Here is a 15,758-nt window from a genome sequence, read left to right as displayed (position 1 = left end):
AAAGTGAAACTATTTCTTAAATTCTGTTCATAATTAATGAGCTGCCATTAATCACTGCTAGAGAAACTATCAACTAGAACATATTTCTTTTTACATCTCTGGAGATGTCACAAGAAGAATGCTTTTCTCTGCACCATGCACTCAGCTGCAAAATTGGCAGGTGGCATAAAGCTTGCTACTGATAAATTAACTGATTACTCTGGAAAAATTATTCAATGTACCATTGCTTAAATGGTACTTCAGTTACCTGGAGAGCTTTCCAACCGCTGAATATGCCATTGACAGCAGTTTTGAATCCTTGAATGATAAAACAATAAATAAAATTCAGCAAAACCAGAAATACATGACAGTGTATTTTTTATAATTAAACATTAACTTTAAAGCCTGTCTACAAAGTGCTTAAATAGGCTTTCATGGAAAAACAATCCTGAAACATAAAACATTCCTATCCAAGAATAAAAGCATTATATAGGAACAGAGGGAGCACACTTTTCTCCAAGAAACAGAACAATTGCAAACAGAGGTAAAATGTAAATGTCCCTTCTGGTCTCAGCTAATCACATTTTATTTCAAGAGTGACAGATAAGGAGATTCAGTGAGTATAAGAAACAGTAGCAGAGCAACAGAAGCTTTTCAGTGGACCTAAACAGCAGCTGTAAACAAAAGAAGCTGTTTGCACAACGGATCCTGCAGCACATTTATATATGGGCTTACTATACCATGAACACCCCCTTTTCATGCCCTTCCCAATGGCAGGGGAGGCCCATGCATTCAAGCACCAACTCAGGCCAGAAAGTCACATGCAACAGCTCAAATGAAGCAGCAAGAGGTTCGAAGCTGCAGAAAGGGTTATCTGCGACATCAGTCCTTTGTAAGGTACATGTAGCACTATCACGTGGAATTTGCCTTCTGAAATTGCACTGAAAGCACCTCGTCAGGCCAGACTGGCATTTGCAGTTCTGTTTGTTAACACCCTTCCCATCACAATACCATCTCTGGACAGGTAGGATGGAAAGCATTCCAAGCAGGCCTATACAGCTGTTTGTCACAACAGGATAGACACCCAGAGGTGAGGTCCCTGTGTACTCCAGAGTAACAGTAGCTAGATGCTACTCTGGCCTCACTCTTTAGAGTCTCAACACTATCATTTCCTGTGACTGCAAATGGTGCCCAAGCACCTATCTGTAGGTGTTGAACAAATAATTTTCCTATACATATAGCCTTTTAAAATATTTGCTTCTCTTCCAACAAAATTTTTTGAAAGGTATCCTTTCACAGCTATCTCAGGCAACCACCACAAAAAGATTCATTGGTTTCCATCATAAAGGTATTTGTCTTTTGTTTGCATTCATCTGAATAATTATAGTAAAGAACCTTTCATCTTACCTCTTTGTATTCATTGATCAGCTTTGTAAGTCCATTTAAAAGCATTGGGCCTAATGGCTTTATTTTACTCTCTGGACAACTGCAATTAGAGACACCAACAAACAAAATATTATCTTTTGCATCCCTTAAAAGTATCTTCTCTAGTGTCACTTTTTCTCAACTGAAAAAAGCTGAGAAATTACACCTTACTGCACGCAAGGACAGACACAGAACTATCAGGATTAAGTAAAAAACCCCTTACTTCCTATGAGTTTTAGTACTTCTTAGTTCAGTTACATATTTATTGAACAGAGTGGTTTTTAAGCAAATAACTGGAAAACATTGTGCTCTCTGAATTACTTACATGATACAAATATGATGCACAAACTGCAGCGACAGACTTCTCAGTTTTGCATTTGTGTTTGCACCAAAGAGTCCATCATAAACCACCTGACCAAAAGGGAGAAGGAGCAGATCAGTAAGTATCTGGCTTCACTTTCAAAAGTTTTCCAATCCCCCCTCTTCTCTAAACACTGTCATCAGTAATAATGCTTCCCTCCTCTACATACTAGAGGAACTGTATTATCAAGGTCATAAGGAAAACCCTATCTGGAACTTAAGCATACCTGAATGTTAGCTGGGAACATTTCTGCAGCTTGCCTGGATCGCAGCAGATGAGGAACTATCTTTAATTTAACACGCGTACTGACTGATTCTCGTTTCATTTCTGGTTTCAGAACAGATCCCTGTCAGAAACAGAGATGAAACAGTGCGTCTTTGGACAGCAGTACTTTTAAGTTAGCTTAATTACTTTCTACTGCAAATCAGAACACACTGGGACAGAGAAAAAAATTATTCAATAGCACAAATGTTCAGTGAAAGCAGAGATCAAAGGAAGTGATAGATTTAAGAAATAAATTTATGTCTTCTTCAAATAAAATAAGCAACTAAAATTACTTCTTCAGAAATTAAGAAGATATGCAGCTCTGAAGGCAAATCTTACCTCCTTGGTTTTCAGTGGTATATCCCCAAGATACACTTTATACATTTTGTTGATGATAGCAGGATTGTTCCAGTCAATTAAACTGAAGAAAAAAAACACATTGAACAGCAACATGTTATGATTCTGACCTCTGACTGCTTCTCAAAATATATGTGGTTTACAGCATTTTGCATCATATTCACATTCCTCCCAAAGTTTAAACAGAACTAGTTTGACTTGTAACCACTCTTCCCACACATATATAAAGAACGTGAAGTGATTACACTTACAATTTCTGACAACATATTATCAAACAATTTGTGAGAAACCTGTGTGTTCCCTTCTCTCCCACTGAAATAAGATATACAGACCACAGTAATATACCAACTGAATATAGAATGCTAATCCGTGAACTAGCATATATTTCTTATAAAACACACTTAACATCACATATTAACATGCATTTTGTCCACACAGTTATTCTGTCTGACTTCAAGTTAAACAGTCCTACAGAAGCCGCCTACACATTTCAAAGACAGGCCTGTCTTGCTCCCATCTCATCTGGCATGAGCCAGCAAACCTCCCACGATCAATGTCTCAGCCAATAGTACCAATAGCCATTACTCTGGCCTCATGATGAGTTAAAGACAGAAGCATTGTCTTTAGATAATGAAAGGTGAACTGCAGCCAAGCCAAAGTTTTAATAATGCAGAGAACAGTACTGCCAAACTTCCTAGACTATGATTCATTTCACAATTATTCTCTTTACTCTCTTAATAAATTAAATGAAAATATACCTTTCTGGGAACCATTTACTAGGGCCTAATTGACCATTGATAATCCACAGAGGATAAAGTGAAAACTAATGATATTCTCTATCATTTGGTAAGAAAATGGCTCAAAAGCAATATAAAAAAAGATCAAAACTACACAATTAAAGCTGTCAGTTCCAAAGCCAAGTGATATTCCCATGTGGTGAAGCCACACCATTCCCAGCCTGGTGTGAATATGTGGCAGCTTCACAGGTACACAGGGGACTGCAGCTTTCCTCCTTTCAAAGCACAGCCTCTCTGGAGCACTACATTCACTGCAGCTAGCTTAAGACACTAACATACTGTCTTTTCCAAACATCCAGACCATACCTTTGTTTGCTCTTTAGTTCAAGGTCTGCTGCAGTGGCAACACTGTGTCTTGTATCACTGGAGGCTACAACCAGGTGTATAACAGCTTCAAGTTCGGGCACTTGCTCAGCTTCAATGAACTTCACTATCCCCAGCTTACACTGTTCAACACCAGGGAAAGTAAAGACAGTATTACTGACAAAAAAATTGGATGTTACAGTAACTGTAGCAGTTCAGATGTCTGAAATCGTGGCTTCTGCTTGCTAAGAATAAGTTCACATGTTCCCCATCCTTTCAGCTGAGCAATCCTCTTGCCTCCTGTCAAAGCAGCCACCTGGAGCAAAGAATCAGCATGACCATTAGGGATACGCTGTTACTCTGCTGCCAAAAAGGCCTCATAAACAGAAGACACTGTTGCAACCTTTAGGAGGAAAACACAAAAGTAGGCTGCAGCCACGGCTTCTTCCTAATCAGCTCCGAGAACTGCTGCCACCTTCCTCCTATCTCACCACTCCAAAATTCCTTAAGGCATCATGCAAAGTCCCTCAATAAATTCCCTCAGGGCAACTAAAGATCTGTCCAATTTAGTTACATATTTCCCTCTGGCCCTCCATTCCTCTATCTGTGTCCACCCCTAGTTCCTCAAGGACCAGTCCCACACCTCTGAGTACCTGTTCTAGCAGCTCTGGTGTCCATGGACTATCTCCAATTACTCTTTTGGCTGCATAAAAGCTCATCCCTGGAGGTGGCTGAGGGATTCCAGAACCTCCTGCGCTACTCAGTGAAGAGCCCTGGGTGGAGGGCACATTTTGTCGACTTTGAGATTCATTCAATACGAACCTAAGCAGGCGGGAAAAGACTTCCATTAGAGGCTTTACAATGCACATTATCAGCTGAATTTGATACTGGAACGAAGGAATACACATAACCTGTCCAACTTCATATATTTTTTCTTTAATCCCATGACTCTAATATACAATAGAATTTGAGATTCTGCTACCAGTTATCCCAACATATTCTGCAAGAGCCATAAATGACCTCACTGTAACTGAAAACAAACCTCAGTTAGGAAAGGGTTCACTGGCATTTCCTGAAGAGGTTCGCAGGTTACGAACCAGAAAGAATTCTCTCTCTTGTCTTAGAAATAAATACATATACAGCATTACATTCAAGAAAGTTGTGCTAAAAGCTTCAATGACATTTGTATGTGAAAAACACAAACCTACCAAGGGAAATAAAGAAGCATATGCAACAAAAGTGGCAGGAAACAAATCCTCATATAGAAAATAAATAAATGAGGTATTGTCTTGGAAAATAGCAGTTTTAGTGCTGGACATGCAAGGAAAGCAAAAATAAAAAGATTAAGTTTACAAGTCTTGGTCTTTTGGAAGACTGGCTAGTCTAGCTGCCCTGTGCACATCTCCAACCTTTCACAAAAGCCACTCCACCTCTCCACCTATCCTTGGAAGCACCAAAATTGCAGTGCAGAGACCAACAAGAATTACTTGACCCCAGCCAGACATTCACTGTTCTGCATTCAGCACACAGGCAACAAAAAGAGATAAACAGTCTCAACAATAAGGATAAATATTCATTCATAAAGTCTCATTAGTCAAAGCTTTAAACGCTTGATTGTTAGCTTTAAGCCCTACAGTTAAGCTTTCTCGTTGGTTTACTACGTGGCAAGGCTAATTCACAACTGGGCAGTGACAGAGCAAGTTCTAACAAGCACAAATTAGTTGTAAACTGCTGCAGTCTCACATCAGGGAGCAAGACTTCAAGACACAGATATCCAGTGCCACAGGCTAGCTGAAGACACTCTATAAGCACCTTCTGGAAAGAAAATTAAAACCTTCACCCCCTACTTTTGACATCTGAGTATTTTCTCAGAGGTATCTTTCAATCTATATGATTCTGTGATTTAAAAACTCCTGCCTGACCAGAGTACAAAAGTGTGGAAGGGAGTGAAGTCTCACTGCAAAGCCCAAGGACTTCATCTGCAGAAGCTACAGCCCCAACAGCGTGGGGATGAAGCTAAGAGCACAAACCTAGGCCAACTGAAGAGTTTGAGCTGTGAACAGAAGAGAAGCCTAAGCATTTTAAATTACAAGCTGCAAGATTATACACATTCAAACAGAAAGGAAGTGGCCCCTGAAACATCTGATAGGTGCATGGGCTCCAGCAAAGCTACCTGGAGAAAGATCACATGTTCACTATTTTAAATTAATTCCCTTAGGTTAATCCACTCAGGTGAGCAAGAGTTAGGTGCTCAGAAAAATTCTATTGGAACCAACCCTATGGGAAATGGTTTTGTGACAGAAAAAAAAAAAAAAAGAAATATGTTCTACTGTTAAAATTATTTCTATTTTCTTTCAAAGCAAAAGCTTCCCCAGCAATAGAAAGACAGTAAAAAAAGTTAGTGGAAAATTAACTGGAGGATTTTGAGCAAGTATTGATTTTAGACACTAGAAGGTTCCTAACAAAGCAGTGATCAATAAATTTAAGTTGCTCTGTACATTCTTCTTGCTTTCAGAAACAGCAATCACACTAAGACAACATCATCGCAGTCTAAACATTTTTCACCACAAGACAGATGAAAGACAAATCTTGTTATTAAAGATTCCCCTCTGGAAAACACAAGTTTTCAGAGATTATGTTTGCTTATGACCCCAGAGTAGTATAAGCCTTAAAATTCAACTACAGGAAGATGAGCACACATTTTGGTAGGAGTTCTACATGAAAGGTTTAGTTATTTAACAGATAGCTCACTTGTCTAATAGTTTCATTTTGATCTCCAAAGACGTAAGGACAGATTAGCAGAATACCTAATTAAGTGGAAAAGAGACATTTTGTAAAATAAGGAAAATGGTGATCCCATTCTTAAAATTAGCACCCTGCTTTCTACCTTACTGAAAAATGTAACTGGCTTCATCCGAGATAGGAAATAACAGCATATTTTAAATGAGTTTCCAAGGGTGTAGTTAAGAACACATTGATACTAGAGAAGAATGGTATCAACTCACCCATAAGGCATAAGAAGAACATCCAACATAAAGTCCAAAAGCAGCTGTACAGTCTTTGGTTTTTCAGCAAGATTAAAGGGAGAAGCTGCTGCTTTCAGTGGTTCAGCAGGGTATTTCATGTGAAAAAGGGTTGGTATTAGAAGATGCATTAGGCTGAAAAAACAATTATATTTACTGCAACCATTAAAAAAACCACACCTGTTTATTCACAACATTCAAGAGAGAAACCTTTTACAACACATCTGGTCCTTAATAGCAAAGAAGAAAATGTTAACAAAAGTTAAACATATTCGGTGGCCTCTATCTGCCACCTGATGTATTTAAAAATGGAAGGCAGAAGATGAGTTAGGATTTGCCCTTAAAATAGAACATATATGTCTGCATGCATGCACAGACACACATCTGGAGAGATACAGTCACTGCCTTTGTCCAGACTTTTGATAGCTCCCTAATTATACCAAAAAATACAATCTATGACTTTCTCATCCTCAAGAAACATAGACAAATACATTGACTATACAGCAGCCAGACTTTCCAAACTCATGCACTTTCTCTTCACTCATGCACTCACTTTTTGGACAGGGCAGAACCATGCTCCTGGATTTTCATACCGATCTCATAAACAGAAACAAGATTTTACTGCAAGACTTTTCAATAAGGTCACTTTTAAAATACTTCTACACCATCACAGTAATGTAGAGTGAATGAAGATATTATTTTAATCCCATTTTCCAATGTCAACACAGTGGAAACTCATCTCAATGTAAATAAGAATCAGGTCCATTATTAACAGTTTTCTAGAGGTTAATATACAGCAGTCCCCAACTTCAGTCTTTTTTTATTTATTACAACTTTGTGTACCAAGTAAGTAAGAATTTTGGTTCTCTCTCAATTTAGAGTGGCCAATATGAAACATCTAGTGCTGTTCCTGCTGCTAGACAGAGGATATTTACTGAAGGTCTGACCTTAAGCTGGAAACCAGAATTTGATGAAGATGTATGGGGGATATGGACAGGCATTTAATTTCCGTCATAACACAGGCCTCTTATCATACAAGGAGCCTGCTGATGCAGATCCTGTACTATTACAACAGTAGACTATTTGAATTCTTCATACCATCCAAACTACTGGATTGCTGATCCAAACTGTACAAGCCAAGAACATCCCAAACAATGAAGACAGTACCCAGGGAAAGAAATATTTTAACAAACTGATACAAATTATTTTACTGAAACAATACCAATAGAATTCACTACAAAAATAAGTAGTTATACCTGTCTTGTTGTGGCTGAGGTTTCCCTTCCATTGCAGTGAGAAGGGTTGGAGCCAATTCACATTGTTTTTCCACAGGCAGACGGGGGTATCCCATCTTAACATAAATTATGGTAAAATTCTAAAGGAGTAGAAAAAGCACATAGTATTGCAAGAGTGCAAAACAAGAATGTGTTCTTCAAACTCTTGTATGTTGTGTTACGTAACTGGGTGTTGGGAACAACATATGTGTCGGAAGACCAATTTCTTAAGTCTAAGACTCGTAGGACTGATAGCTACTGAAAGGCAGGCTCAGCAATAACTACTCAGAGTAGGTCTTGCTGGGCGTCCACTTCAAAAGGTGAAAAAAAATAATACAGAAATGAACAATGCAAAAAACCCCTCTCTGGCTTGTCTTATTCATTGCCAATTTCACTAAAAGCAGCCATATCTGAGCAGCTTCAAGGAAAGCAAATGTAATGTTCTCTCTCACCTATTTCTGAAATAAAATAGAGAGCAGTATTGCATAAATACAAAGTCAGCAGCGTAGGCAAGGTTTCTCTTGAAAACATGTTTCTAAATCATAATTAAAAGCTGCAAATGCAATTAAGAATCCAGTGACAGGACAGCAGAGCAGAGCAATACTGAATACCGGACTATCTAACTACCATCCTGCTGCTCTAAAGTCAGCCAAGAACTGCAGAGGTAACAGTTGTGTTCAATGACCTGGCTGAAAGAAGTGCTGAAGAGGGAAGCGCTATGCTACTTTGTGGATGGCATTTAAGTTAAAGTATTATGAAGCCTTATGACGCAAAACAAGATGCATCACTGAGACACTTGACATAAACTGTGCTTTTGGCTGGATATGTCAAAAACCTCTTTTCATTCATGTATGTCTTTAAACAAGATAGTTCTTTTTGCTCTACAACACACATCCACCCTAGATGCCCTCAGCCATTTCTAAAAGGTGAATGCCAGTAATGCCACTTGTGTAAAGACAATCTAAGATTACTTCTGTGTTACTGCTGTTTAAAGTCTAAATATTTCTCCATGAATTCCCAAGATGTTGTTTTTAATTTATACTACTCATGACTGAATAGTATCATGAAAAATACAAAGTTTCCCTATGATTTTATCACTTTTGTTTCGTGGTGGTGGTTTGCAATAGATCTACCAAAAATGAAATGCAAATTGTCTCATGGTTTCACAAAAACATTTTTAAACCATTTTCACTTTTTAAACCAGATTGAATGAAATAATCTAGTAAAGTTTTGCCATCTATAAAATAACTTTTTTTTCATCTTTTCCTGCTCAGCTAAGGTCCTGATCCTAAAACCACATAAAAATATAGGTCCTCATGTGTTCAGAGATACACGTGGTTTTAAGTAACACTCTGATTCTGCACATATTAGGATAAGGATTGGTGGCTGCTTGCAAGATACATCTACCAATGAACAGACCCTCTACAATACACACAATGACAATTCATGCATTCACGAGATATCAAGAGTAATTATCACTAATTTAAACCAAAAAATGCCTTATGAAACTAAGTTTCACCCATACCAGACTATAACTTTAGTTTAAAAAAAGCTCTTAAAACTTCAACCTTGTAATAATAACATACTTACTAGGAAAACTGACAGAGCTAGATACAAGGGCTTTAAAGAATATTCTGCTTGTTACAAGCAAAACAGCAAACATTCTTGGAAGAACAGACACTTACAGTGACAAAAGACACTGCAGAGGGATCTTGATATTGAACTAGCAATGTCTCTACTGGAAGCTGAATTTTTGGACGACTTTTGATGCGCTTATTCAGATGAACCAGCAATTCCATGACCTGACAGGAAGGAAAAAGAAACAAAAACGTTGAAAGAAGCACCGTTGATTTTACTGCTTTGGACTCCACACATCATCCTCAGTCCACCAGGCAGGCCTATTATAAACAAATCAGGCCTGATCTTACTGATTATTTAATCTCTAAGAAAACAGCAGCCATCATTTACTGGATTACCTTGAAACCACTTTGACATGTCCCAAGTCACTGTTAAGACAAACATGTAAGTCCCAAACCATAATACAACCAATAACTTCCATCAGGAGATATATCAGAAAGGATTAGTGAAGATGATCAGTTCTTTCTACAGTTGGTTACTACCCCTCAAAACTGAGCCTGGCTTGGAAATCTTCATTGCTGCTCTATACTGGGCTGCAGAATAAGTCAAATTCATGACACAAACAAAAAAATATGACGAAAAAACGGCCACCCATAATAAAGTTATCAAGTAAGTGTATGAGAACTACGTTTGGAGTGGAACATTACAGAACTTGGATGCTTCAACCAAGAGGGGAAGTCAACGGGAGCGCTGTGATTGTCAGGCAGGAGCAATGTGCAGCCATGCCCTGGGCAGGCAGAGCCCTGGCAGCAATGCCAATGGGAACAGGCAATTGCTGTGGTAGGGGGATGGTCCCAGGTTCTGGTGAACAGTGAGCTAAGCCGGGGCCATAGCGTGTTGAAACCAGAGGGGTACAAAGTGATACTTTCTCACGATGAGGACTCTCAAGCCATGAAGTCGGGGCCCAGAAAGTTTGTACAGTCTCTAATCTCAGAGGTAAAACCTTCAGCATCCTGAACAGAACGTGTAATGGACTGTTTTAAATAGGAGATTAGTCTGGAGACCTTCTAAGGTCCACTCCAAGCTGAATTATCCCATGATTCTACAATCCCATTAAGTTACTCTTAGCATAACATCAGCAAAGTGTCATTTGTAAACCCACTCAATGAGATAACATAACTGAATGGAGTAACCTGAAAAACTACAAAACTCTACTCTGGAACAAATATCCATTCTGAGAAATCACACTGAACATCTACATCTCACTTGCAAACCCTATCATATTCTCATGGCAAGGTGGTGCAAAATATAAGTGACATTAGATGAAATCAGCTCAGTTTCAGTAAAACCAGACAGAGCCAGTCCTAGACTCATGTTGACTTCAAGCAATTAAAATCAAAAAGCCAGGATGTCCTGTGCTTTTGAGGGATCATTGCCTTGGTCATAGTATGCTGAAAAAACAGGTGAACTGCTGTCACTGAAGCCTGTAATAGAAATATACATGTGCTGAACTTCATTGAGCTAAGACACCATCTTTGCATCCACTCCATGACTAAGTGTCAAACAAAATAGTGTCCAGCTATAATCCAGCAAAACTGCAGAGCTGACCACAAGCATGTGATTGAGACCAGAGATAAGCTGACAAACTAAGTAATGCTGACAGCTATCAAATTTTGCTGCTGTCAATTTATTATAACAACAGTCAAAAATTCATACTATTTTAAAAAGGAAAAAACTTGTCTGCACAGATCTTTCTTTGAGAAAGAGTAGAAAATACAACTAGTACTGACCCTGACAAACATGTTCAAATTACCAATGGTGGCTGGTAAGAAAAGACATGGTTGGATTTGGATATGTGTGAGGGTTTAGCTCATGCCCTGCTTCTCTAGTCATTAATATCAAACCAGTGCACTAAGGATCTCATCCAGCAGTAGTCTTCAGACCTGAACCAAGTGAATGTCAGCACTTTCAAGTATGACTTCTTATGTTTTTGCTGGCATCACCTGGGCTGCATTTAAAGAGACAGGGTGTTCAGTCTGGCACAAATGCTGCCAGTGCAAAAATAATTCTTGGAGCACATCTGAACCAGCAGAGTGAATTTACTCTGGATTAGTTCTTTGTGTGACACTGGTAGGGTAAATGATTTTGTAGAAGACATCCTAGAGTAGAATTTAACTCATTTGTCAAACCATGGCCTGAAAAAGTCAAATGCCTTCACTGATATGGCAAGAGCAGAACTCAGGATAATTTCCATGGCTGCAGTGAATTTGACAAATACTAAGAAGTACATGGAAGTGCTATAATTGCTTATAATACTATCATCATCTGATGTAGATAAAAATCTGTAGTTTAACCACATAAAAGGAAGAAGAAATACATTTTATCTTTCACTCTAACAAAAAAAACTACTAACAGTACTATTACTACAATATACCATAAGTATGCTGTGAGATTTCGAGAAGCTTCTTAAAATTTAATTTTCCAAAGAGTAGTCCTCTCCCTTTCCTGAATCTCACAATAGTCCAAAATAAATGACAACACATTCCAGATTATGGAAAAAATGTCATACAAAAATACCCTAAGAAATTTCACCAGCTGGCAAAATGCTTTTCTTCAGAGCTTTAAGTGCACATGGTAAACAGGTATGCAGAAGAACACTCCATCTCAGCTGGAGTATCCATATTTTGGCATAGTGGAATGCCTTGACATCTACGGATACACTTTCATGTAACCATTGTTAGGACCATGTTTTGTGCAGAACTTTGAGAAAAATCTGTGTTATAGTTACTTGTAGCTTCTGAAATCTAAAATCCTGTGAAGGTATGACCATTTCCCTATTTCTACAAGACAAAGAGGGGATTATGAAAAGCTTCTTTTCCATCTCTAACCCCCAACACTTCATCTGCAGACTGCTTCAAAAGGTTCTGGTCCACTTCTATCACCAGACCTAAAACCTAGTGCAGGTAACTGAATTCCCCAGGTACATCTTAAATTCCACCTCTGAAACTGCTTGGTCCTTGTTCCTGTGCAAAGACCAAACAGTTTTGGTCATTCAAGTACATATTAATGTACCTGAATGAATTCTGTGATAAAGCTGCCTTCTGTAGCAGGGAACTGAATTCCTTCTGGTAGGTATCAAATTCCATCTTCAAAATTGCTTGGTTATTGCTCTTATTCCAGTTATCAGCCAAATGAAGGACATCAATGGGTAGGTCTTCATTGCATACCATGCACAGAAGCAAGCTTGCATCACATGTGCCATAAGTCAGGTTGGAAGGACAACAGACCTAACCTGGAAGCCAAGGCAACTGTCCCTATGGCAGTAAGGCTCAGTCTCCAGCTAACTCAGAGCTAACTGGCCTCAAGTGAAAACAAATGCAGCCTCCACACATCTGCAAAAGCCTTGCTGCTACAAGCAATGACTGTTTTATTAAGTTCTAACAAGTATAATAAACGTATAATACAAACATAATATATATTAGGGTCACGACAATTTTTTCTCAAAGAGTAATTTTCTCCATGGAGAACATCCAAGCACAGCAAATCATGATACATCAAGGGCATTTCCTTCTTCCTGATCAGGACAACATACCTTTATGGTAAACTGAACCCTTACCTTTTTGCGAACTCCCTCCTGCGTGCTGGACAGCTTAAGAAGAACAGGGGGTAAGAATTTGGAAATGATGTTCTGTAACTGCTCATCTGTTTCTGCATGGCCAAGACGCAAGAACACACGTTCCAGCTGATCTGCAGTTAATTAAAAAAAAAAAGAGAGAAACTGGTTGAAACTCGAAATTGCTTTAGCAAGAAAACAACTTTTTCTGAACATCCCCTAATGGGCTTTTAAGAAATGCTACACGATGTTATTAGAGTACTTATATCTCAACAGCACTCAGCACAGATGCATCTTGTATTTTTAACACTAAGAAAATTACTGATGGCAGAAACAAGCCTGATGGCTTCCAGTACCAGCCTCCACAATTATATGGAGGCCACTTCTAACAAAGAGAGAAGCAAATAAGGCTTCTTTTGCAGGAACAGGCTGCACACCTGAAAGTACAATCAACAAGCAAGAGTGAAGTTCAAGACCCTGTTCCAGAGTAAATTTGATATTCGTGGGTCATCTTGACAGAGGCTAACCTGTCCAGCACACAACTTTCCATTGGGGTACTCAGGTCTCCCGGAAAACCTGTACAAAGTTATAAAAGCGTAGGCTGAACCAGTTACTGGTTTGTTACAATTGATTTCTTTTCCAAGAGATAGCACTAACATCCACAGGAGTAAGTTCATAAGTGTGAAATGTAGGACATGTTGCTGTACCTTAAAACACGCAGACCCTATTATCACTCTAAAAGTTGCTCTAGCATTGTAACAAATTCACCTTCCTCTAGCCAGCAGATCTACTGCCCAAACCCAGGAAGGAATAAACAAACAAACACATTTCAAGGAAACAGATAAGACCAAAATCTTCTGTGAACAGCTCAAGCACAAGGGCTGAGGACCATCTGTCTTTACAAAAACAAGGGAAAAGTCCTTATTTTAAGTGCCAACATGCAGCTGCCCCAACAGCTACACCAGAAGTGAAGTGAAGCAAAGCAAAGCCTATCCAGCAACAGCGGCATTCCCAACACCTGGACTGAGACGAGTCTTTGTGTACGGGATCAGGAGCATCTGTTTTTCATCCTGCAGCAACACAGACCAAACTCACAGGCAGCAAGGAGACTCAGGGCTTTTGATGGAATAAAGGTCTTCAGACATCCTACAAGGCGAAAATCATTCCCCCAAAGACTAATCTATAGTGACCTGTTGCAAACTGAGATTAGACGGGAGACCAAGGAGAAGCCTCCCGCAGCAGAGGAGGATCACTGACCTGGCTATAAAGGACTACAGTAGGAAAAAAAAAAAAGAGAGAGAAAAAGCACTGGTACAGGGCAGAGGTAAAGACTGAGGTGAATGGATACTTGGCTGGAGCCAAAGTGAACAAAAGGGATGCTAAAATGCAAATACAGCTCGAGCCAGCAAACCTATGATGATGTAGCTTCAGAAGCCTTCACTGTCCTATTTTTAAAACCTGTGCTATCTCGGCACTAAGAGTTGTCACAGCATCATTCCTTCTCTGCCAGACACAAATTAAACAAACATACCACTTCCAAGATTTCATTTTCTGCTGAGCAAATATGACAGAGAGCTGAAAAGACAGAGGACTATGAAATTTTACTGTCAACAAAACTACAAGTCAAAACTCTGCAGCAGCTATAACGTAAACTGAGTTGCAACTCAATCTTTTGCTTCACACAGATTTCATGGAACGGTCAGGATGTCAGGTAGTCAACAGCTTCAGGACATTTATCTCATATTCTAATTTTTTTTTCAATCCTAACAATTTATTTCTCTCTTCACCTCCCTTTTCATGCCATACTTCTCCACCCTCCCTCCTCTGCCAATGATTCCCCCATTCCAGGACATCCTTGGTGTCTCCCAACCCCACCAGCACTAGGGGACTACTGAAGTCACAACAAGCAGCTGAAATAACAAACAATGAATAAAATTATGAAATCTTTCCCCTTGGACCTAGAACTCCAGAATAACACTGCAGATCCACCATCCTCAAGTAAGTCAACTGAGGAACCTACCCAACATGTTCCTTAACATAGCAACAGACCAGACACAAGTGTCAAGGAAAAGCCATTGGTGGTAGTCACTGGACTACACCCCCCCCCTTCTGAAGGCACAGAAACCACTCTGCAAGCACCCTCAGGAAATGCAGCAATGCACTGAATTGCAAGCATCTACTCCATTTCCAGCTTCCTCCATTATTCTGCTGTTAAAAGCAGCAGCAACCATAATATTAACACTAATAATAATAATAGAGATCAGGAGGACAAAAAGCTACCCCCTTGTTTATACTGCCTGTGAGATATGATTATCACTTTTCTCAAATCTCTGCTGCATAGTCAGTTAAGCCCTTATCCTGTCATTAGGTATCCTTCCCTTAACCATAAGGACAACTGGACTCTTCAACAAATTCAAGGATACTGGCCGCCTGGCTGTAGTTAGGAAACTGGTCAGGAGTTTGTCAGAGCACCCTCCCATGCTGCTGATGCAGCCTGTATCCATAGCAGTGGGACAGGAAAACAAAGAGCTATAAACCCTCCCAAGTATGCACATCAACCATTTTCTCCACAGTTTTTATTCTAACAATTAAGACCATCTTTCAAGCTGACAGCATTCATTACAGGAAAGCATAAACCCTGGAGATTTAAAGCACCACACACAATGGTCCAGGAAAGTCACTGGGGATAAAGTATCTTGGTCTCAGAAGCTGTGTCCTACTTCCATGTGTGCTGCAGACCTGATGGCTGGCATGGGGCAAGCGTCTTTCCCTCTTCTGTCTCCT

General features: G+C 39.4%; 1 protein-coding gene across 3 annotated transcripts in view; it reads right to left on the bottom strand.

Annotated features, from left to right (window-relative positions):
• Nucleotides 1-15,758, bottom strand: part of ECPAS (Ecm29 proteasome adaptor and scaffold) — a 61,158-nt gene that overhangs the window by 39,438 nt on the left and 5,962 nt on the right. For 2 of the 3 annotated variants that reach the window (XM_064641198.1, XM_064641197.1), the window contains exons 2-12: nucleotides 12,978-13,108; nucleotides 9,469-9,585; nucleotides 7,766-7,884; nucleotides 6,492-6,644; nucleotides 4,140-4,308; nucleotides 3,490-3,629; nucleotides 2,369-2,450; nucleotides 1,992-2,111; nucleotides 1,730-1,815; nucleotides 1,387-1,465; nucleotides 248-297 (exon numbers count right to left, since the gene is read on the bottom strand). In XM_064641198.1, coding sequence (XP_064497268.1) covers nucleotides 248-297; nucleotides 1,387-1,465; nucleotides 1,730-1,815; nucleotides 1,992-2,111; nucleotides 2,369-2,450; nucleotides 3,490-3,629; nucleotides 4,140-4,308; nucleotides 6,492-6,644; nucleotides 7,766-7,884; nucleotides 9,469-9,585; nucleotides 12,978-13,108 — 1,246 coding nt within the window. Of the gene's footprint in view, nucleotides 1-247; nucleotides 298-1,386; nucleotides 1,466-1,729; nucleotides 1,816-1,991; nucleotides 2,112-2,368; nucleotides 2,451-3,489; nucleotides 3,630-4,139; nucleotides 4,309-6,491; nucleotides 6,645-7,765; nucleotides 7,885-9,468; nucleotides 9,586-12,977; nucleotides 13,109-15,758 lie in introns of those variants that run through there. The other variant, XM_064641200.1, reaches the window with a different exon arrangement.

Source organism: Pseudopipra pipra, chromosome Z (assembly GCF_036250125.1).
Source record: "Pseudopipra pipra isolate bDixPip1 chromosome Z, bDixPip1.hap1, whole genome shotgun sequence".
NCBI lineage: Eukaryota > Metazoa > Chordata > Aves > Passeriformes > Pipridae > Pseudopipra > Pseudopipra pipra.
This window is presented reverse-complemented; position numbering and strand designations above follow the sequence as displayed.